The sequence below is a fragment of the Diplotaxodon limnothrissa genome, linkage group LG9 (genome assembly GCF_057381915.1).
Source record: "Diplotaxodon limnothrissa isolate DT_005_m linkage group LG9, D_limnothrissa_male_GT1.1, whole genome shotgun sequence".
Lineage (NCBI taxonomy): Eukaryota > Metazoa > Chordata > Actinopteri > Cichliformes > Cichlidae > Diplotaxodon > Diplotaxodon limnothrissa.
In genome coordinates, this window is record NC_140604.1 from 22,703,774 (window position 1) to 22,726,936 (window position 23,163).

The 23,163-nt window shown below is 42.4% G+C and overlaps 1 protein-coding gene across 1 annotated transcript in view; it reads right to left on the bottom strand.

Annotated features, from left to right (window-relative positions):
* Positions 1-23,163, bottom strand: part of plxdc2b (plexin domain containing 2b) — a 122,500-nt gene that overhangs the window by 41,706 nt on the left and 57,631 nt on the right. Inside the window, exons 3-4 of the mRNA XM_085362867.1 lie at positions 17,058-17,204; positions 12,756-12,825 (exon numbers count right to left, since the gene is read on the bottom strand). Coding sequence (XP_085218993.1) covers positions 12,756-12,825; positions 17,058-17,204 — 217 coding nt within the window. The remainder of the gene's footprint in view (positions 1-12,755; positions 12,826-17,057; positions 17,205-23,163) is intronic.

The window sequence follows — 23,163 nt, forward strand, 5'->3', positions numbered from 1 at the left end:
CGCTGGAAAACGTCTCCAAACGCGTCACGGAGGCAGAGCAGAGAATCTCAGATATGGAAGATGGGGTGACTGACCTCGCGGGGAGGCTGGCTGAAGCGGAGGGGAGGATTAAGGTTATGGCAAAAGGTTTGGACGACTTAGAGAACCGCAGCAGGCGCGACAATATTCGCATCATTAACCTGAAAGAAGGTGCGGAGGGTGAGAGCCCTACTCAGTTTTTTGAGGCTTGGCTGCCTGCCACACTCGGGCTGAGACACAGCTCCGCGGGTAAAGCCCGCATTAAAGTTGACCGCGCACACCGGGGCCTCGGCCCGCGGGGTGCTCACCCCAGGCCGGTGATCATCAAGCTCCACAACTCCGGAGATAAACAGCGGATTATGGCTGCAGTGAAAGCGGCCCCCGAACTCCACCACGACGGGCAGCGGATCTTCATACATCAGGATTTCTCCTACGCGATCCGTGAGAAACGACGGGGATTTAATGCTTCTTGCCGTGCCTTAATCGACAAGGGCATCCGCTTTAGGATGCGCTATCCAGCGACGCTTGTGCTGACTTACAATGGCAATGAGCACAAGTTTGAATCGCCTAAAGATGCACAAAGTTTCATCAATGCGCTGGATTAATAGATGCTTGCCCCGTACAAACTGTGGCACTGCCGGACTTAACTGGGACCGTGTCATTGGACGCCTGAGTCCGCAGCGTTTAACGCAGTTTGAGGAGGCAGAGACGGTTTAACGGGGAAAATAGCCTAATTGTTTACTCAGTCTCTAATTTTGATTCACAACTGACAGTAACCCGATTCCATTCAGGTTTGGGGAGCGGGGGCGGGGTTTTGCTTTGTTTTTTTTTTCTCTTTTTCTTGTCTTCTCTCTCCTCCTCTTCCGTGGAGTGAAACTTCTTTTGGCTGCACTGGGCTTGTGACACCACCCGGTGGGTGGCATTTTCATTTTTGTTTGTTTCTTGTTTGTCTGTTTTTAGTCCGTGATACCTTGACGTTTATCTTAATTCTGTTATTGTATGCAATTTGTTGTGTGGGTGAAGGTTCCTTTGCCATCTTTTTGTGATGGTTTTGTTCATGTCAGCACGGCCGGTTCAGGCCATGGGTTAAGTCTTTCACATGTCTTTTATTATGATGGCTCTTTCTGTTTGCCTTGGGTTGACGATTCTTGTCCAATGACAGATTACTTTTGCAATGAGTAACACTAAAATTATTACTCTTAATGTCAAGGGAATTAACCACGTCATTAAGAGGCGCAAGATAATTTCCTTACTCAAAAAAGATAGAGTGCAGATTGCATTACTGCAAGAGACTCACCTCACAGATTCCGAACACCTAAAACTCAAACGTGATTGGGTGGGACAAATTTATTATTCCTCCTTTAACTCTAAAAGTAGAGGCGTCGCAATATTGGTCCATAAAAATCTACCATTCACGCTACATACTATTGTAAGGGATACGGACGGACGATTTATTTTGATTACTGGGCTTCTATATGGGGAATTAATTCTATTGGGAAGTGTTTATGCACCAAATACTTTTGATAGATCGTTCTATTCAAATTTTCTGGCAAAAACCTCCCCTGTGTGCCCGAACCACGTAATAATTGGTGGGGATTTTAACTGTGGCTTGAATCCTGAAACTGATTATAATCCACCAAAATCTCAACCATCTTCAAAAATGGCAAAGGCTACAACGGACCTCTGTTCAGATCTTGGTCTCTTTGATGCTTGGAGAGTTTGTAATCCACATGTGAAGGACTTCACATTTTTCTCACGCCCCCATTTTTCCTTTTCCAGAATTGACTACATGTTTGTTTCTGGATCTGTCCTTGACAGAACTCGGGGCTGTTTGATCCGCACATGTGCGCTTTCGGACCACTCATCAGTTTCAATGGAGCTATCACCACCTTATTATGACCTTTCGTCTAGACATTGGCGGCTAAACCCAGCTCTCCTTAGTGACCCTAAATTTGTAAAGTATTTAGAAGATCAGTGGGAACTCTATCTTTCTACAAATGACTTACCGGGGGTTAGTGCTTCTACTCTATGGGAGGCGGGTAAGGCATTTCTCAGGGGCTCCGTTATCTCTTTTACCTCGGCAAAAAAGAAGAGCAACTTAGCCAAACAATTAGTGCTTGAACGCGATATCACTGACTTGGAGAGGGAGTTTAAGAAATCCTCGTCTATTTCTGTGCTTCGGAAGTTGGATGCAGCTAGATCGGCCCTGGACCAACTGTTAACTCAGAAAGCGGAAACTGCAATATTCTATGCGAAGCATAGATTATTTGAATCAGGCAACAAACCTGGACGCTTGCTCGCCCGACTTGCCCAAGGGAAACGGGGCTCTTATGCAATACCCTCTCTAAAAGATAAGGCAGGTGTCTTACAGTTTGAGGCTAAACTTATCAGCAAAATAATGAAAGAGTTCTATCAAGACTTATATTCCCCTGAGTGTCAAAATACTGTAGACGCCAGGAAACTGTTTCTTGACACTGTTAACCTCCCTATACTGTCAGAGGAAAGTCGATTGGATCTTTGCAGCCCTATCAGGGTGCAGGAGGTCTTGGATGCAATTAAATCCTTACAGAGCGGGAAGGCTCCGGGCCCTGATGGGTTTGGGCCAGAGTTTTATAAAAAAATGGCCAAACATGTGGCGGGTCCTTTGTTGGGAATGTATACAGAATCTCTTGAGAGGGGCGTGCTTCCACCCACCCTAAACCTTGCCCATATATCCCTGATCTTAAAGAAGGATAAACCCGCGGATCTGTGTACATCCTACAGACCTATAAGTCTACTTAGTGTGGATTGTAAGATTCTGTCCAAAATTTTATCCAGACGTTTGGAGGAGGTTCTGCCGGTTCTGATAAAGCCTGACCAGACGGGATTCGTCAAGAATAGATACTCCCGCTCCAATGTCCACCGACTCATAAATGTTGCGCAGTTCTCTCAGAACACCAATTATAGGGCTCTTGCGATCTCTTTGGATGCTGAGAAAGCATTTGATCGGGTGGAGTGGGAATATCTATTTGATGTTTTGGACAGGTTTGGTTTGGGATCTGAATTTGTCAAGTGGGTCAAACTGCTGTATGGGGCCCCAGCTGCAAGGGTCTTGGTTAATGGCTCGGTCTCGGATGTCTTCCCACTGGGTAGGGGAACGCGGCAAGGATGCCCCCTCTCTCCCCTGTTGTTTGCACTTGCTTTGGAGCCACTGGCAGAGGCTATAAGAACTGATCCTGAGATCTGTGGGGTGACCTTGTCGAATACTGAATACAGGATTTCCCTTTATGCAGATGACGTGTTGCTCTTTCTCACTAAGCCAGAAACTTCTATTCCTGCACTGACACATATCATCAACCAATTTGGCCTCTTCTCAGGGTATAAGATAAATTATGATAAATCTGAAGCTTTGCCACTGGGTGACGGGGGGAGGTGGGACGCTCCTCCTAATTTCCCTTTCAGGTGGTCGACCACGGGTTTCACATATTTAGGTATCAGGGTGTCCGCAGACACAGCGGAGTTGTACAAGTTGAACTTCAAGCCGATTGTGGCCTCAATCAAGAATGACCTCAATAGGTGGTTTGACCTCCCCCTGTCTTGGACGGGTAGAATAAGTTTAATCAAGATGAATGTGCTACCCAGAATATTATACCCCATTCAAATGTTGCCTCTCAGGATCAACAGAAAAACATTCATAGAGATTGAGGGATGTCTTTCTAAATTCATATGGCGTGGGAAGAAATCTAGACTAAAGATACAGATTTTACAACTGCCCACGGATGAGGGGGGTCAGGCACTGCCTAACTTTTTATATTACTACTGGGCTTGCCATGCACAAATAATCTCAGGGTGGTTACATTCCTTCCTTCACCGGGGCGAACCATCGGTAGATGCCTGGTGCTGTGACCCTCTCTCACCTCTTAGTCTCTTATCCACTGACCTGGCGGACCTCCCTCTTGGTGTCAGAACTAATTCCGTCTTGATGCCCACTTTAAAGGTTTGGCGTGATATTACTGCCCACGTCGGAAGAAGAGGTTTCTCTAGTGCACTGCAGCCTCTAACTAGGAATAAAGCTTTCCCCCCAGGTATTGGCATTAATATATTTGATGATTGGTATTCCAAAGGTATAAGATTTATTTGTGATCTGTTCGAAAGGGGTAGTTTTATGGCCTTTAATCAAGTTCAAGTTAAGTATAATTTACCACAGAAACACTTCTTTGGATTCCTGCAAGTAAGGCATTATGTGAACTCCCTTAAATTTCCAGCCAATCAACCAGTTTTGAACCCTGTTGAAAGCTTTCTTCTCAAAGTTAACGAGGAAATGACTACAAAAAAGAAATTTATTTCTCTTTGTTATGGGAAATTGTTGTCTTTGAACTTTATAACCACTGATAAGGCCAGGGTTCGGTGGGAAACCGACCTCGAAGCTCAGGTTGGTGCGGAAGCATGGTCCAAAACTTTCAGATCTGCCATGAAATTGTTTCCCTGTAACAGACTAAAGGAAAGCCAGTACAGAATCTTACATAGACTACAGCGTACGCCGGAGTTCCTAAATAAAATTCACCCTCAGATTTCTGCTCTTTGTGTGAAGTGCAATACGGCTGTAGGGACCTATTACCACTGCATATGGCAATGTCCTTTAATTACTAGATTTTGGAAGAATATTGCTATAGAGCTTTGCTCTATCTTCCACCGAACGATCCCACTGAACCCTATGCTGTTCGTTCTGGGTCTATCTATAGAAGGGCTCTCTCTGTCTTCTGTACAGATGCTTTTGTTAAGTAAACTTTTACATTTGGCGAGGCGATGTGTACTGTTTCAATGGATTCAGAGACGGCCTCCTACTGTTACACAGTGGTACAGAGAACTGCTCAGGGTGCTGCCGATGGAGCGCCTCAGTGCCATCATAAAGGGCAATTGTAATGCATTCTGTAGCATATGGCAGCCTCTGCTTGATCACCTACCTCATGACCTTACTGTGCTATTACATAAAGGGGACTCGCAGTTTGTTTTTAAACACACTGATTAATGTCTGTGTTTTCCCCCCCTTTTTTTTTTTTTTTTTTTTATTTATTGTTTCCCTTGACTTCGAATGTGAAACGCTTTACATATTTTGTCCCAGGCGTGTGTACTGGTAACTCATATACCTGCATTTGCTTTGTTATTTTTTTTTTTTTTTTTTTTTTTTTTTTGTGCTTGGCTGTGCTGACTTGTTGCTGTTCGTGTTGTTCTGACAAAATCAATAAATCATCGTTTCAAAAAAAAAGGAATATAATAACTCCCTCGACAGCCAGAGTTGTGTCGGCGATGCTCGCTGTGAGTAAACTGTTTCAGCCCACTGTACGCGGTGTTCGTGCCTTAGAGAAGAAATAAAGTTTGGTGAAGCAGATTTGCAGGACTTTGTGTGGGGTAATGGGGTCGTCGGGGACAACTGACCCCTTAGGTGGGGGGCTATGTAGCCGGTCAGGGCTGTTCGGGGTTCTGTTTGTACAGTTATGTTTTGTTTATGTTGCCATAGTGACGGGTGACGCCCTCTCGCTGCGACGGTGTGTCCTTCTGGGGTCAGAGGGTGCCCTGTGTGTTGTTGTTGCTGTGCGGTTCGCCGCGCTGAGCAGTTAGCTAGCGGCAGTGTTCTTCTGCAGATGTCAATAAACTGCTGTGCTCCCTGGCTAGCTCACGGGAAGCAAGACCAAACGATACCTCCGTCTCCTCGTTGTCTGAGCTCGCCACAATATTAAACATATCAGGTCCCCATAAGGAGAATCATGTGCTAATGGCTGTCTAAATGACTCGGGTAAAGTTTGTAGCATGCATGCTTGTTGTTTTTGTCTGCTTCCACTTGTCTTTGCACCTGGATGATGTCGGCGTAAATGTGCAGTCATATTCGTTGTGTTCCCACTAGTGCTGTCAGCGTTAATCTCGTTGAAATGACAACGCCACAACACGGCAAATCTCCATTAACGAGCTACCCCTGCATGGGACTAGACGGCCAACACCTTAACGAGCTAACTGCGCTAACACACTATAGTTCCCACCCATGTAATTGAGCATTGCGTGGCACATCCAACATACTGTTTTACTTTAGTCCATGACACGCTTACCTTCAGGGTCATACGTCACATGAAAACCAAAATAATTCCAAATGCCAGATCTGAATGAGGGTGGGGGAGGTTCAATTTGCCATGTTGCAAGGAGATAATAATAATAATGGATTGGATTTATATAGCGCTTTTCAAGGCACCCAAAGCGCTTTACAATACCACTATTCATTCACTCTCACATTCACACACTGGTGGAGGCTACAGTTGTAGCCACAGCTGCCCTGGGGCAGACTAACAGAGGCGAGGCTGCCATATCGCGCCATCGGCCCCTCTGGCCAACACCAGTAGGCAGTAGGGTAAAGTGTCTTGCCCAAGGACACAACGACCAGGACAGAGAGCCCGGGGATCGAACCGGCGACCTTCCAGTTACAGACGCGCTTCCCAGCCCCCTGAGCCACGGTCGCCCTAGAAGAGCTTAACTTCTGTCTCGCTAGCTTGCCCTGCGCTCTTCCTTCTGACAATGCTGTCTGTGTTGAACGCTCAGTGGATCTGCGCTCGACAGTGCAGCCTAGGCGGAGTAGTCGAACGCAGATTCACTGAGCGCTCAACACAGACAGCATCGTCAGAAGGAAAGTTGATAAAATAAATTACAAATTTTGTATTGTTTGATACATATGCGTACCGAACCGAAAGCACTGTATCGAACGGTTCAATATCGATACGAGTATCGTTGCACCCCTAGTCATGAATGTAGTCAACAAATCTGCAGCAAATTGTTGAATGTGTCCTAAGAACAATATATAAAAGTATGAAGCCAGCATGTTACTAACTTTGCACAAACACTGGAAAGAGGCAGTCTGTGTAAATTATATAATTAATGAAAGCAGCGAAGAGAAGCAATGCCTCAAGACATGGCATAATATTGTGATAGGCCAACAGGTTTCATTTCACAGTCAGTTGCTATTTTCAAAGCAACTTTGGTGTTCAAAGTATTTAAGCAACAGTACATTGACACAAAGTCACTGCTTTTCAAGCTAGATAGCTGTGTCCTGATTGTACATATACATAAGTCTACTGGAGATGAAGATGGAAGTGTTAAACAGTCAAAACTAGACATTTACATACAGCCATGTCTATCCTTAAAAAAAAAAAATCTAAATCAGAAATCTTAACATAACCCTAACACTGTAAATCACATGCTGTACATGAAAACATCTGGTCCTCACTTGATTTTAGGACAGCCGGTCTTTTAGTTATGTGGTGCTTCACAGTAAAATCACTCAACAGGTCAGAATACGAATTTAATCTCTTTCTTTTCTTCTCAGGTTCAAGAGATATACTGTATATAAGGTGGCTGCCTAAGGCATATAGGCATAAAAAACTCTGCTGAGAAACAATTTTTGGGAAAAATGTCATTGAGGCCAGAGTATAAAACCTCATTTCATGTCACCGTATGTCTGATATGGTGGGCGTGCTATAAAAAACATCTATCACTGTGGAAATCACAGGCAGAGCATACTATGAGGGGAATCAATCTTTCCCCAAAGATCTCCATGCTCAGAATTTCCTCCGTATAAAGTGCTGTCAGCACTGAAAGCAGGAGACAAGAAATATGGATCTGACTATATTTCTTGTGTAAAGTCTTGAATGCAGAGTGAACTTAGAGTGAATAAAGCAGTCCTTTTGGCTCACTGAAGGACTGCTTATATATGTATATATAAATTCCCCTCTCACCCCTGCGGGCGGTCTTTATCCTTCAAGCTTGGGTCCTCTACCAGAGGCCTGGGAGCTTAAGGGTCCTGCACTGTTTTTTGCAATTACTAGAGCTACGCTCTTCTGGACAGAGATCTCCGATGTTATTCCTGGGATCTGCTGGAGCCGCTCGCCTAGCTGGGGAGTCACTGCAACTAGCGCTCCGATTACCACTGGGACCACTGTTACCTTTACTCTTCACATCTTCTCAGGTTCTTTGAGCCCTTTGTATTTCACCAGCTTCTTGTGTTCCTTCTTCCTGATGTTGCTCTCATTTGATATCGTTCTCCTCCTCTGCTTGTTCACCACTACTATGTCCGGTTGGTTAGCCATCACCAGTTTCTGTCTGTACCTGAAAGACCCTAGGGACCATGTCCCATCTTGACCTCGGGACTTCAAGGCCACACTTGACTTAGATGTTCCTGTATACTATGCCGGCCACTTGGTTATGGCATTCAATGTTTCCCCAGCCTGCAAGCATCTTGCCATCTGCAGTTATGTACTGGATTGCATCTGTACACAGCCTGCACCTGGGATCTTGCCTTGTGTGGTAGACCCTGCCTCTATAGATCTTGTCCTCAGAGCTTGTTTCTGTGCTGCCATGATTAGTGCCTCTGCGCTTTCTTTCAGTCCAGCATTGTCCAGCCACTGGTAGGATTTCTAGACAAGGTGCTTCCTTGTCTTGATGTCAATGGCTTCTATCTCCTTCTTTGGCCAGCTTATTATCCCAGCATGGTATCTGATCACTGGCAGGGCACAGGTGTTGATTACCCTGATCTTGGTTTTTCCATTCAGCTCACTCCTCAGGACTTGCCTTACCCTCTGCAGGTATTTGGTGGTTGCAACTTTCCTGGTGGCTTCTTTGTGGTTCCCATTTGCCTGTGGGATTCCCAAGGCACTTGTGCCCCACTCATGTATTGAGCCTTATGTCTTGTCATCCTAGCTGCTATGATGCCTGACAGGTAGGTACTTCAGAGGGTATTTCCTTGAAGTTTGATGCCAGGGACAATTTTAAAGAAGTATTTCATTAGGATAAGAAAGGATACAAGTTGTGCTTGAGAAAATAAGCAGTATGAAAAACAACTAGCTGAATACTTCAAGCAATTCAGTTCAGTCCTCTAGAAGTAGAAATGGCATGGGGTTTGTGACTGTTTCACATTGTGTAGCCAAATAATCATTAGACATAATAATTTAACTCAATAATTTGAATCTTTTAATATAAAACTATAGAAGGGACAAGGGCATTAGCCACATATGCAACATATGCAAGGGCACCATTATTGCTGAGGAAGTCAGACAAAGGAACTGAACAGTGAGTCTGCAAATTTTTCAAAATAAAAGACACTGCAGAGGAGTGAACAAATCTGCATTACAGAAACAAACCTGACACCCATCATTCTACCTAAGCCTGTGCTTGTAGCTCACCTTCTGCCTCTGGGCTCCACTTTCAACCCTTAAAAGCTAAAGAAATAAAAAAATAAAAAATACCCAACCAAACACACACTTCTCTGAAAACATAAAGCCCAGGGTTGAAATGTTTTATTTCTTAGCCTTGATGCCTTTGCTTTCTACCACCAGCAACCCCCTGAATACATAATCCCACTTATTTGACAGTCTAAAGAAAATCAGACAGCCTCTCAATACACTAAAGAGGTGAGAGCTGCGGGGCGCTCAATAGAGAGGCAATTCATTCATTATGGCCGTCACTTACAGCAGTAGGAGACTGGACAGAACAGGAGGCATACACGAGGGAACAACAGAGAAATAGAAGTAATGGAAAGAGGGAGCGTTCAGAAAGGAGGGACAGCGGAAGACACTTCTTTATTTCAGGAGCTGTGTCTGTGTGTGCTGCTGTCCAAAAACATGAGCAGGAATTAGCAGTCCCACCAGGTCAAAGCTTCACTTTACTGACGTTGTGTTTAGACAATCTTTGTTCCTTCGTACTGAGATGTTTAATTTACAGGATTTTTCTCTTCATCACAGCTCAGTTGTGAGCCAAGAAGAGGATTCACACAGAGATTTGATAAGAAAAAAATTAGGGAGGGAGTGGGTGTCACAGGACAGCTGTGTGGTAGGAAGGCTAAGGATCGAAGGAGACAGTGTAAACTCAAATTTATAAAATAAACAAAGTCCAAAAACTAAACTAAACACTAAAAACTAAATACTGGTAACCACAGAGCCAGGGACACGCAGCACTGGCGGATAACATGACAAAGGGCAAGAAGAGACTCAGACAATTTCTAAACAAGGTACTGAGGCTAAGGGAAACAGGTGGGAGACACTAACACAAAGACGAGACTGAAGGAACAGTATAACATTGCTCTCATATAGTACATTTTTACATAGTGTGGCAGTCTGATGCACAGAGTGATTTTCTTAAAACAACACAAAACAGAGCAGTGCTGCTAGTCCAGATCGAGGGGCGACTCTTTCTAATGAAAATCTTGCTGTTTGTTGTCTTCCTCATGTCTTCTTCTAATAACATTTCATATGAGCTTTTGTTCCCAAGAGTTTAAGTACCTCACACCTCACGAATGTTATGCATTTGGCACCTTAAACATTAATGACTGCAAAACATGAAAAAAACCAAGCTGATTCATGCAGTTGTCCTGTGTTTCCTGTAAGCCGATGCATGCATTCTTCCTCTAACAAGTGACAGACCAACCACTGAAATCAGTGCACAGCTGGATAACTGTCCACACAGCTGGCAGCGGTCAGATCATATTTCATCACTTATATTCACACTCAGCCTCTCTACTCTGGCTCTCAGCTGACTGCAGTATGTTGTAAGCAGAATTATTCAAATGTGCATGCGTCACTTTTTTCTTTTAGTTTACTTTGAAGAAAAGTAGAAAAGTCTTAATTCTATTATTAATATTTGTATTCATTATTTTTATTCATTGTTAAAGACATTCCTTGAACCTGTTTCCACTAGAAATTGACGTCCTTGTGTATTAGTATCTACAGTAATCTGCCTTATTTCATTTTAAAACAGCCACCATTACTTTTCCAGAAAGCTAAAACATCAATGGGAACCTACTCGGTTAATTTCTCACTCTGTACTTTAATGTTGGCTCTCTGTAGTTTAGAATAATCTTTATGTGTTTTATACTGGGCCTTTGTCCAGTGCCTCAGTTCACCAGAACTGTCTCTGTTGACGCCAACCTCCCTTTAAGCCACCTTTCTTTTGATTGGATGCCCCTCGCTAACAGAATGTGCACGAAGCTTCTGTGCTCACAGCCTGAGCTGTTCAACTGATGTGAACAAAATAGGGATATCTGCTCTCACTGACATCATATAAAGCAAATATTACAACAAAAAGTCTAAAACAGGGTGTTTTTACTTGAAGCCTCAGGCTTCTGGCTTACTGGGATATGCTAACCTCATTATTTGAAACTTTGGCCATGTTTAACATGAGAGTCCATCAAAGTAGGCAGTTTAAAGAGGAAATGCACCTTAAGTTCTTAGAATGAGGCCTTTTTGATGTTTAAATCTACAGTCACTGTATCAAAAAAGTTGAAAAGTACACTTGGACCATAGATGTGTATTCAGGATACATGCCAACCCAGTCTTGGTGCCTGGATCATTAATGTGTTTGAGGATTGGCTGCTTTACTGTTTGGAAAGTAATGAAATCCGAATGCAACTCCGCTGCCGTTTTGTCACCCTCTGTTAAGAAATTATCTTTTCCAGCAGAGTTTTTCCGCGTAGGAAGCAAGAAAGAAAAATATCTGCTTAAGTAAAAAGTGTGACCTGCTGACAGAAATGAAGGCAGGCTGCAAAGATGGTACAGTGGTGAGAGGAGGGCGAGCTGACTGATAGGTCCTGAAATGGAGGGATATGAGGAGGGTGTCTCGGAGACAAAGTCCCCGAGGCCTGTGAGAGGCAGATAGCTGCCTCCTCCTCCTCTTCTTCGCGGCCTTGTCCCTCCATCTCTGTCTGGAGAAATGCAAATTCCTGTTATCTCTTTCGGGCTAGTAGCGCCTCTGCCCATCCGTTCCTCCTCACCATCATCCAGAACGTCTCTAAAGCCCACTGAACTTTCCCCAGCGATCGAGGATCAAGTGGGGACACGAGACAGTGACGAGAATGAAGATAAGAGACACAACTGATTATTTCTTTATTATTCCACCGACAGTTAAACGCTGCACAACATCTCTGAAATAGTTGAGTAAGTGCAGGGCTTTAGTCTTTGATGTGATAATAGACGGTTGGGGTGTTGCGGTTTCGCCATCAAGACTCAAGTGGAAAATTGCTTTGCACACTCTGGCAAACACGTCTGCTGCGTCATGTGTCTCGCCCCCAGATACACATCCTCTGATACCCCAACCTCTTTATCCACGTCTATCAGGGTGCGCTGGGTCACTCGGCAGAACGACTCCTGTCTCCCGTCCAAACCTACTGGTCTGGTTTCTCCTCCAGTTAAGTCTGGTGTGCAGAGTGTTGGGAGTGGTTTGTTGCTTTATCCCCTACTCTAGCAGACTATCCCACGGAGGTAAGAGCTGTAAATGTCTTGTATCAGGCTGCCTGCTTGGCTGGAAGATTGTTGTTGGTGGTTTTGTACTGTGGTTTGTGCCAGACAAGGTTTTTAAACCCTGAATCTCCCTGATTTAGTTTCCAAGAAGCATCTTTTGCAGAAATAACTCATTGTTTGGTCCCCTTTTCTGTATTTAGGGGGGATATCTCTTTGTACAGTAGCCACACCACACCCACAGGTTCACCAAGTACTAGAAACACATTCAGACATGAACACATGTATGCACACAGACTGTGGTTTTCTTCCCCATTTCATAAATGCCTCTGTACTCCAGACTCATTTCATAAATCTCACCACATTCCCTGCTAAACCCCATAGCAATAAAAATCTGTCTGTGTACGGTATAATATACCAAGCACAGGCAGTATATCCAATAATAACACTAATAAATATGACTGAGAACAGAGGGCAAAAGCAGTGTTCACTTACCACCGGTCGCCACTGTGATTTCACGCAGGTAATGTCCGTAAAAAGGAAAATCGAAGGACAGATTAACTCTCTGTGAAAAAACAAAAACAAAAAACAGACAGATGACCTCAGTCAGGATGATAGAGCTAAGACAGGATCCAAGAAAAAGCTGTTTTGATCTTAAAAAAACAAAGAGGATTTAGATCAGAAGGAAAATGTGAAAAACAAATACCAAAGTGCCCGGTGTGTTACATCTGCTCTACTTTACAGGGTAATCTTTATGAGAAGAAAGAAGTCCTACAAACTAAAAAAGACAAACACTGAACTCAAAGTTTTGCTGAAAAAAAATGTTTATGTCACAGCTGAAATATACAATGTGAAGCAATGACAGTACTTTCTTAAACACTCATGGAGAAATACTTATATTCAAATTCAAATTTTATTTGTCACACACAACCATACACAGTATGACATGGGGGTGAAATGCTTGTAGCTGTACAATGCCCGACCATTAAATGACATATACACCTTATCTCTGCATGTAACTATTCAGTGGCGGTCGTTTTTTACCTAGGAAAACATGAAGTCTTGAGCCACCCCTTAGTTCATTATATTCTGCTTTCAAAGAGCCAGATCTTCTTCTGAATTTATAAAGTACGATGAGCAAAGGTTGTTTCACTAAAATACAAATGCTTCCCACTTCTTTAGTTGAATCTGTCAAAAAATGCCAAATATATTATACAGTTTGACCCCTTGTGAATAAGGCAGTGGACAAAAGTAGGGTTTACTGTTCTTCCATGTATGTTTGTACATGCTTCAATAAATCAGTGCAACTATTCCCCATTTTCCTAGCAAAATATAGAGAAATGAGGATATGGCTCGGGACTTACATGTCAGCACTGTGACTCCCAAAGTCAGAAATATGAAATATGTCTTTACCTACCCTCTGAACTGACCCATACATAAAATTCAAGGCTCACTTGAGACCACTTTTTACGTTTTACTATAAATTTCTATTAGATTGAGACAGAAAAAAAATGGCGTGGCAAGAAAAGATCTTTTTGGTAAAACCCAAGACACATATTACCGGTAGAAATCTCAACCCTCTAGATCAGTGTTTCCCAACCACTGTGCCACAGCGCATAGGTGTGCCATGAGAAATGATCAGGTGTGATTAGTACTCTAAGCAATCAGCCTGAGTAACGGGCAGAACAATTACATTCTCTTCCACTAGAGGGCAGTACAACTACCTGCTCTAATTAAATAGGTTGCCAACTGTGAGACGATCCAGCGCATGATAGCAATAGATACATATTTGAAAAGAGAAAGTTGTCAATCTGACCTGGGTCCTGGAGATGAAGGCCCTAGCATGAGTAGTGGTTACAAGAAAGCATAAAAGCTATACTGGGGTCAAATCGAACCAATTCTGCTATACCTGGTGCACGGGGGAAAATGATCAATTTGCTTTTGGTGATTTTTTTGTTTGGTGATGTGCCGTGTGATCTTTCTAATGTAAAATATGTGCCGTGGCTCCTAAAGGTTGGGAAACACTGCTCTAGCATACTAGTAGGAATAATCGCATGACTAATGTGCACACGTCACCTCTCAGTGAGGTGCAATTCGGCACCTTGAAAATCTAGAGCACGGTACACCTGATGATTTCTCACGACACACGTATGTGCCACTGCACAGTGATTAGGAAACACTGTGCTGGAGTTGGTAGTAACAGTTAGCAGAAATAGTCTATCCGGTCACTTCGTAGCGGAGGAAAGTCATGCTTTAAGTTTAACAGCTAACAATAGCTTTCCTGTGTGCTTCATCCAGACTAATTAGCTATTTCTTTTCACACTAACTCACCATACTAAAATCTTCTAAATGGTAAAATTTGACCAGCCAAAAATCATCAACATCACTGTTACCAATGTATGTTTCATGCTAACGTTAGCATTTAGCTCAAAGCATTATCCAGCGTACCCTCATAGAGCTGCTAGCATGGCTGTAGATTCTTGAGGCCTACCATTTCTCACGGGAAATATTTAAACAACAAGCTTTTACACAGAGATGGGCTCATATTGTATTTATAAATATTTTCAAATGAACGGAGACATAATAAAATTATCTTTAAGAGACTACAGGGTAGCCAAAAATGTATCCTATAAATTATAGTTTACATTCATTGTTTTATCCCTCGGGTTAAATTCCAGACACTGCCAGTAAGTGTTATGGAGATGGACAGTCCACAGTGAACATGCTGATATTATGCATGGTCCTACAGATTGTGCCAGAGGGAGTAATCCTGTGGCAAACCACGATGAATCTTGAAGACCATAGAGACAATCCAGAGCTTAACTTTTCTGCACTCCGGTGATGAAGCTAACCTCTGTGACTGCATTTTGTTTTACAACTTTATTAGCCAATTTCTTTGAGTAATAGCTGGCAGCCGGCACAGTTTGGAAGGAAGATCTCTGAGTATATGCAGGACTTTAACTGTCTTCATTATAAAGTCTATTTGTTTAAAACGTTAGTCTGCTGAGGTTGTGCCGCAGATCTGTTCAGCACAGATGGTTTTCCCTGCTTCTTTCGCTCCAATATGAAATCAAATTATTCAGCCGAGAATTCCAGCGTCTCCTTTTGACTCCAGATTCCTCAGTTGACCGCTGAATTAGGAATTCACTTCGTAAAACAAAGTCAGAGAACCTTTCCCCGATGCTGTTTACAAGAACGCCTCACTTCTTAGCCGGGACGTTCAGTGGCTAAAATGAATAGCTTGCCTCAGAGTGGATAGCTCAATCCATCACCACCCAGCTGAAGGTAAAGGAGCAGAATTCACAATGTGGGCCTCTATTCTGTATCCTTGCCAGCTATTGCTCACCCTGGGCAGTTTTTCTTTCTCTCTCTCTTTCTTTTACTGCAATTCTGCTTTGTTTCTCAGTCAGTCTGCTGCTGCCTTGTGTGACTCCATCAGTATGCAGCTTGCATGCATCACCTGCTTGTGCTGAGGTGGAGGGAGGGGAGCTTTCTAATTTTTTCACTGCAGAGTAGACAGTGCTTATGGTTAAAGTTACACTGTATAAAGAATTACTTGCTGTTTTTAGCCTTAAAAACAACCGTAGTCCTTCCAGTAATGTGTGTGTAGTGATAAGAAAATAACTGTTTTCAGAGGGGTTATTGTCACGATCCTCCTCATTTACAGTGACAAATTGTACACTTTAAGTCAGCTTTATATGTTATGTCTGCTTCGTTGGATGTCCCAAATCTACAATCTGGTTCATTCTTAAAAAGGGTCAACTAAAGTGCATGGTGAATTATTTCTACTTCATAACATCTAAGCAAGTATCCCCTTCATGAATGGAAATACAGAGGGTTTATGACAAGGTTATAGTCAAGAACAGGAAGGACAGATTAGACTTTGGCAGAAAACATTTAAAAGAGTCTGCACAGTTTTGGAAAAAACTTATTTTGACAGATGAAACCAAGATTAGCTTGAACCAGAATGATAGGAAGAGAAAAGGATGAAGGAGAGAAACAGCTCAAAGGATGAATTATGGCATGGGCATGTATGGCTGCCAGTGGAACTGGGCCACTAGTGTTTATTGATGATGTGCCTGCTGATAGAAGTAGCAGGATGAATTGTGAAGTGTACAGGGCTATGCTCTCTGCTCAGACTCAGCCAAATGCTGCAAAGCTGACCAGACAGAGCTTTACAATGCAAATGGATAATGACCCATAGCATACCACAAAAGCAACCCAAGAGTTTCCAAAGCAAAGAAATGGGGCATTTTTCAATGTCCAAGTCAGTCACCTGATCTCAATCTGATAAAACATGCTTTTCAGTCATTAAATATAAAAATATACAAAAAAGGAACCACAAACTTCTGTTGTACAGTGGCAGAAATATAAAACTTGTGCCTTTGTCCAACTAAACGCAGAAAGACTGTTAGTCTTATTATGTCCTACCAATCTTTACTGTGTCAAATGTAAAATGTCTTAAAGTTGGATAATAATTGTGGTTCCACAGTAACAAAGATATTGTAGTGAGCAGCAGTTGTAGATGGAGCAATAGGTCCATTTCTGGAAAAAACACCAACATCTGTGAACCGAGCTAAAGCAGATCAAAGCACCTGTACACAGAATTCAACATAAGTAAGGTTCAGATGTAAACATATTTCCTTTAAAATGCTCAGATTCATTTTCAGGATAACAAAATTATAGCTCATAACCATTTATCAGAGTGAAAAACACACATCTGATGGATAATTTTTGGTATCAAATGTCTTTAAATATGCCAACATCGAGTAAATCTCATGATGTGTGTTGACTTACCGCAGCTTGTCTGTGTGTGTTGGACAGAATGCCGTGGATCTTCACTTTGTCCTTGTCCATCTGGTCGATATTTACCCACAAGCCCTTGCTCATCGGATCTGAAGGGCCGTACGTTTTTGATGTGTAGTAGTTGTGATCTGTATCCTCCTGAAGAATGAAAGAGAAAATAAGATAATACATCGGGTGAGTCTGAGTCGATCTGTGAAGTTTGTACAGTATAATAAGGGCGCAAAGTGTAGAGAATATAAACACATTTAAAAATAGAGATTGTGCAGCTCATTGCAGTCTAATACACAGTTACCACTAAATAAAAATAAAACACATGCATATGGAAATTCACTGACATCCAGTATTTTTAATTTTGCAGCTAACCAAATTACCCACTAAATTAGATTATAACAGTCCCCGTCCTTTCCTTCAACCTCTTTCCTTTAAAGCGCTCAGCACATGTACTGCTTTTAATGTTTCCTAATAAAATTAAACAACAAAAAAATGCAATCAGCTCCTTTTTCTCTTAAAAAGCCTGCAAAGTCAGGGCTGCCTTTAATAACAGAGCCATCCATGAACTTTTACAAGGCCATACGAGACGGGCTTGTCTGCTTTTACTGTTTCCTGTGCAGAATTAAGAAGAATGTTCGTGTTGTCTGTTTCCCGCAGGGTCTAATGAGGTACCTTGCAGCTGTGTCTTTTTATTTGAAACACTGTTAAAGTTTATGTTTTGCTGGATGTACATTACTTGCGACTGTGATCTGACTAATAGGAGCTCACAGAGCTCTGCAGATGCTTTGATATATGGGCGGTAATATTCAGAGCTTGTCAAAAGGCCATGAATCCTTCCCTGTTCAGTTCGTTTTGCTTCAAGGATTCATATTTCCCCTCAGAGAGTTATAATCTAATACCGCTATTCAATATTCAGCCTGCTATATAAGACAAGGGGAGATAATGTTTCAGGCCTGGCAAAGCCTCTGTGGGACTGATAAATATCTGAATCCCAAATGGAGTTCAGTCATGTAGGTGGTGCTACTTCTGATTAATGTGTACATTTAAACAAACACTGCCACAAGCCTTTCATCACAGATTAACGTGCAGACAGACCATGTCAGGGAAAAAGGCCCCTTCAGGCAGCCTTATTCAGCACATTACTCCCAGAATAGAAAACAAGTCTACTTGTAAAACACACAAATGCAGGGCTGTAAAGTTTCCTGCTAATCAGCACAGGATGATTTCTTGTCTCACGCAGAGAGAGCGAGGGAGATGTAGGCTCCTCAGAGGTGAGAGGGGCCAGCTGGAGAGTTCTTCAAGTAAAGGGGACGGTGGGCAGGGCGCCATCGTCCAGCTGGGTGTAGGTGGATGTGAAGCTGTGGGGGCTTCTCAAGAGAATAACAAACACAGTACAAGGAGCATAAAAAAAATGCTCACACAAATAGTTTTGGTGGGAGGTTGAAAGAGGAAGGTCCCGTTTCTTTAAAACATCCACAAAAATGTCCAACAAGTAAAGTGTAGTACTCAAAATCAGTGTGGGAAAATACAAACATGGTGAGAAATCTGCTCCCACTCTGGTCTCGGTTTTGGGTGGCTTTTATGGGAAACTCGAACAGGTAGGCGCCAAGACAAAGAACAAATAACTCTACTTAATTAGATTTCAGTCCAAAAGTTGGTCAAGAAACCGAGATTCAGTTAGGATTCTTTGAGTTTAGCCTTCATCTGTCTTCAAAAGAGTAGACAGTGCTTATGGTTAAAGTTACACTGTATAAAAGAAGATTGCAGCATTCCTTTTCTCCCAGTTCAAGTGTATAAACATAACTAGGGTGGCTGCTACAGGACAAACATCTTTTCGTCAACCAAGAGAGATCAAAAACATTAAGTTTAGACTGTACCCAATAAATGCTGTGGCTGGCCAGCGTGTTTCTACTAATGTCTGAACCAGATCTAGATCTGCCCCAAAGTTTTTCACTATCTGTGGATGGCTGTCAGTTCAGCTATCAATGCTTATTTATTCTGGAAGAAGCGGTAAAACTTTGTGAAATGAGTCTGATACAGGTCAGTGAGCCAGAGAAGCTCACTTTTGACCGATACCAGCGATACTGAAGTGGATTGTTTAGGATATCCAGAACTGTTGGTAGTTTCTGCTGCTGTTAGCTACTGTTAGCCTCATTTAGCTGCTGTTAGCAGGTGTTAGTGAAACAGTCTTTGAAATGAACATCTGATGGACTCCCCATGAGAAAATGTAATCAAACTGTTTATCAGAGGGAAAGGAAAGATTTTTAGCATACTAGAACCTAACATTAGCTGGCATGATGTTAGCTTAAAACCAGCTAATGTTGTTGTTTAGCTGGCTCTTGTCAGCTGTGTGGAGGGTTGCAGGACAATAAGTAATTGTGACAATATTGGGAATAATTGAGCATGTATATACATATTCTCGTTTGTTTAAGTGCCTGACTTGAATTCAGCAAATGAGGCTTGAGGTGAAAAGGAAGAGGATGACATCTGTACTGTATATTCTATGTATTTATTATCTCACTCTTATTGCCTCTTTATGCCCTGTCCTAATGTTCAATGTCATGCTGCTCTGTTGTATCTTAATTGCCCCTTGGGGATAAATAAAGTCTTTCTGATTCTGATCTTATTAAGATGCCTGTGGCATTGTCTTTTTCCTTTGCGTTTTTGCTTTTTTGGTTAAGGGGACCACTTCCTGCTATACCATTAAAGTTTAAAGGAATCTAAAATCAGAAGTAGCAAAATCTCTTCTTACTGCCAGTTTTCCTTTAAGAAACCTTTAAGAAACTTGTGTGTGATAGTAGCTCCTTTGTTGTGGAAAGTTTGCATTGAGTCGGTGGGAGAAGTAGCTTCAGCCGCGGTGAAGCACATGCTGACAGCCAGGATTAAGTGACTGTAATCAACCATATAGTGTCTGGATATGTCTCAGCATAACAACTATCCAACCGTTCTTTATCGTCTTCCTCTTCCTGTCCTCGTCATGCAGAATTCATCTCCAGAGTAAAGGTTGTCAGTGAGCCAAGTCAAAGTAAAGATAGCACCAAAAGTTAAATTCAAACTCTGAGCAAGAATTAGCATCTCATTCAACATTCTGACATGACAAGCTACTCCATTTGAAGCCTGTAAGTGATATAGAAATGAGGCTTCGTTTCATGGTCTCATTTGTGTATGCATATGCACTTACATGTTTAAAAATAGGGCTAAAATGCGGCTTTTTCTTGACTCGACTTGAACAGAAATGTGTGTATTGTCGAGCCATTAGATGATGAGGGCTGGCACTGCGATTGGCAGACCTGCTGGGATTGATGCTGAGCGTGACTTCATCGCCCACCGGATCTCACGCTATGCTTGATTTAAAAGGAAAAAAACGCTTTAAATCCATCCTAAACACTTTGCCCTTTGGTCTACCCCACTATACAAACAGCCACATTCATACAAATGTTACACTATCATTCACATATATAACAAAATAAAAAACATCATCATGAAAGCTGCCTGTGTGGCATTAAGTCATGGTGACATTTTGACAAGTCTAAACCTAGAGAAATCCCTTTAAGGTAAAGTAACTGCAGAGTCACTTTCATATGCACGATTGCATTTTGAAACGCACACCAGGACATAAAGACAGCTGACGTCTTTCATAAATCAAAACCCACAGAGGTTGTTAGACGTTCCACTCACCAGAAAGAAAAACAGTTGAAAAATCACTGGTGACAGTATAAATCCAAAAATGTGGAGCAGAATATTTTTAATATATTATTAGAAGCTACATGGAAGAGATACCCATCTCTGTTTTCAGCTTAAACTGCGGCGTCCCTGAGCTGACCTCTGTAGTTCAGCTTATTGCACAGTTGAACTCATGAACACCTAGTGCATCATATTTGAGATTTCTTTTTTTAATAGTAATAGTATGAGGAATACCTCGTCTCCTTGATATCATAGAGAGACAAATACACATAGAAACTGGGTGATAGAGCAGTCTGATCTATAAGCTTTTGGCTCTCAGGGGTCTGATTAAACTTTTCCCATGTTTAACATGATCATTCACTATAGGTACCTGGTAAAGTGTTCATCAATAGAATTACCCAATCAGCCAATCACATAACAGCAGCTCACTGCATTTATGCATGTAGACATGGTTAAGATGACCTGCTTAAGTTCAAACCGAGCATCAGAATGGGGGAAAAAAGAGGTTTACAGTAACTTTGAACATGGGGCGATCGTGGCTCAAGAGTTGGGAGTTCGCCTTGCTGGTTCGAGCCCTGGCTTGCACAGTCTCGGTCGTCGTGTGCTTGGGCAAGACACTTCACCCATTGCCTACTGGTGGTGGTCAGAGGGCCCGGTGGCGCCAGTGTCCGGCAGCCTCGCCTCTATCAGTGCGCCCCAGGGTGGCTGTGGCTACTATGTAGCTTGCCATCACCAGTGTGTGAATGTGTGTGTGAATGGGTGAATGAGTGGATGATTGGATGTGTAAAGCACTTTGGGGTCCTTAGGGACTAGTAAAGCGCTATACAAATACAGGCCATTTATGGAATGGTTGTTGGTGTCAGGTGGGCTCATCTGAGTATTTTCCAAACTGTTGATTTGCTGGGATTTTCCCACAAAACCATTTAAGAGGATAATTACCAGCTTGCAAAGGAAAGCAGAAGAGAATATCTGAATGTAACAAACCTTGAAGCAGATGGGCTACAGCAGCAGAAGACCACACCGGGTGCCACTCATGTTAGCTAAGAACCGGCGGGTGGTGGCATGGTAGGCGAGTTCTTGGCACTCTGTCAGCCTCTTAGCACCACAGCTAGGTCCCTTAGCTATGGAAACACCACAGCCTACCTGAGTATTGTTGCTAACCATGTTCATTCTTTTAAGACCACAGTGTACCCATCCTCTGATGACTACTTTGAAGATAATGTTCAAATGATCTTAACTGGTTTCTTGAACCTGAAAATAAGTTCAGTGTACTCAAACGGTCACCAGATGTCAATCCCATAGAGAACCTTTGGGATGTGGTGGAATAGAAGGTTCAGTGGTTATGTGTGTATTATTAGTGTAAAGTCAAATGTCAGTTGTATATTCATACACAGTGGGGATAAGTTCAAACTGACACCCACAGAGTTACAGATGTGGATCAGCTGCCCTGAAAAGCTCAAGCAGGAGAAGGTGAATGTGAAAGCTGAAAAAATGTCTCTTAGATCCAGTATTTCATCTCTTCTTCATAAAGTGATAGACTACAAATAGATGGAGATGGAGAAATACTGTAATTGCTGTTGATAATGGATCACTTTGTGGATCTCGTGTACAAAAACAAACTGCTGTAAAGATTCAGAGTACAAAACCCATCCTCGATTCACTCCCATCTCTGTCTGAGGCATTTACTCAGGCTGCCCATTACATCAATATTGCATTATACCGAGACCTGAATATCTGGGCCAACATAGTTTCAATACTGAATGACTCTATAATATAAAGTAGAACCAAATAAAGTAATTTAGCACGTTGAGATTATTCTGGGTCCATTACTGAAATAAAATACGTTTTTTAAATTGTTATTCAAAAGTAGATAGCTGCGGCTGTGATTCGATGGGGTTTTTCAGAGGATAAGAGGAGAGTACACTAAAAACTGTAATCCCCTCAACTGTGATCATGTCTCTGCTGCAGCAGGACTCGAGCTTTGAATAAATGATTCAATATGTTGGGATTAAGATGCACATCTGCCAGCTTTCTTTTTCCCAAGACAACACTATCGTGCACAGTTACATCACGCTGAAGCGTGTTTGAAAAAGCATTTAAAGGACGCCATCGCTCATGTGTGCGGCTCTTCTTCAGTAGATAATGGTTGCCATCCATTACTTTTTGCCACACTTCTTCTAGTTTCAGCAGCTTGCTGGTGTTGGTAGGGAAACATCATCATGGCTGTGCCAGAGTATTTCAGACCTGCTGTAACAGCAGAATGGAAACTGAACTAAAGGTTTATGATGAATGCAAAATGTTGGACCGGGCCATTTCCCAGAATGCTCAGGCATGACCCAAAATAAACCAAAGGATAGCAAAACTGGATCCAATAATAATCAAGAGAATAGCAGTGTCATTATCATTAATTTCTATAATTTTT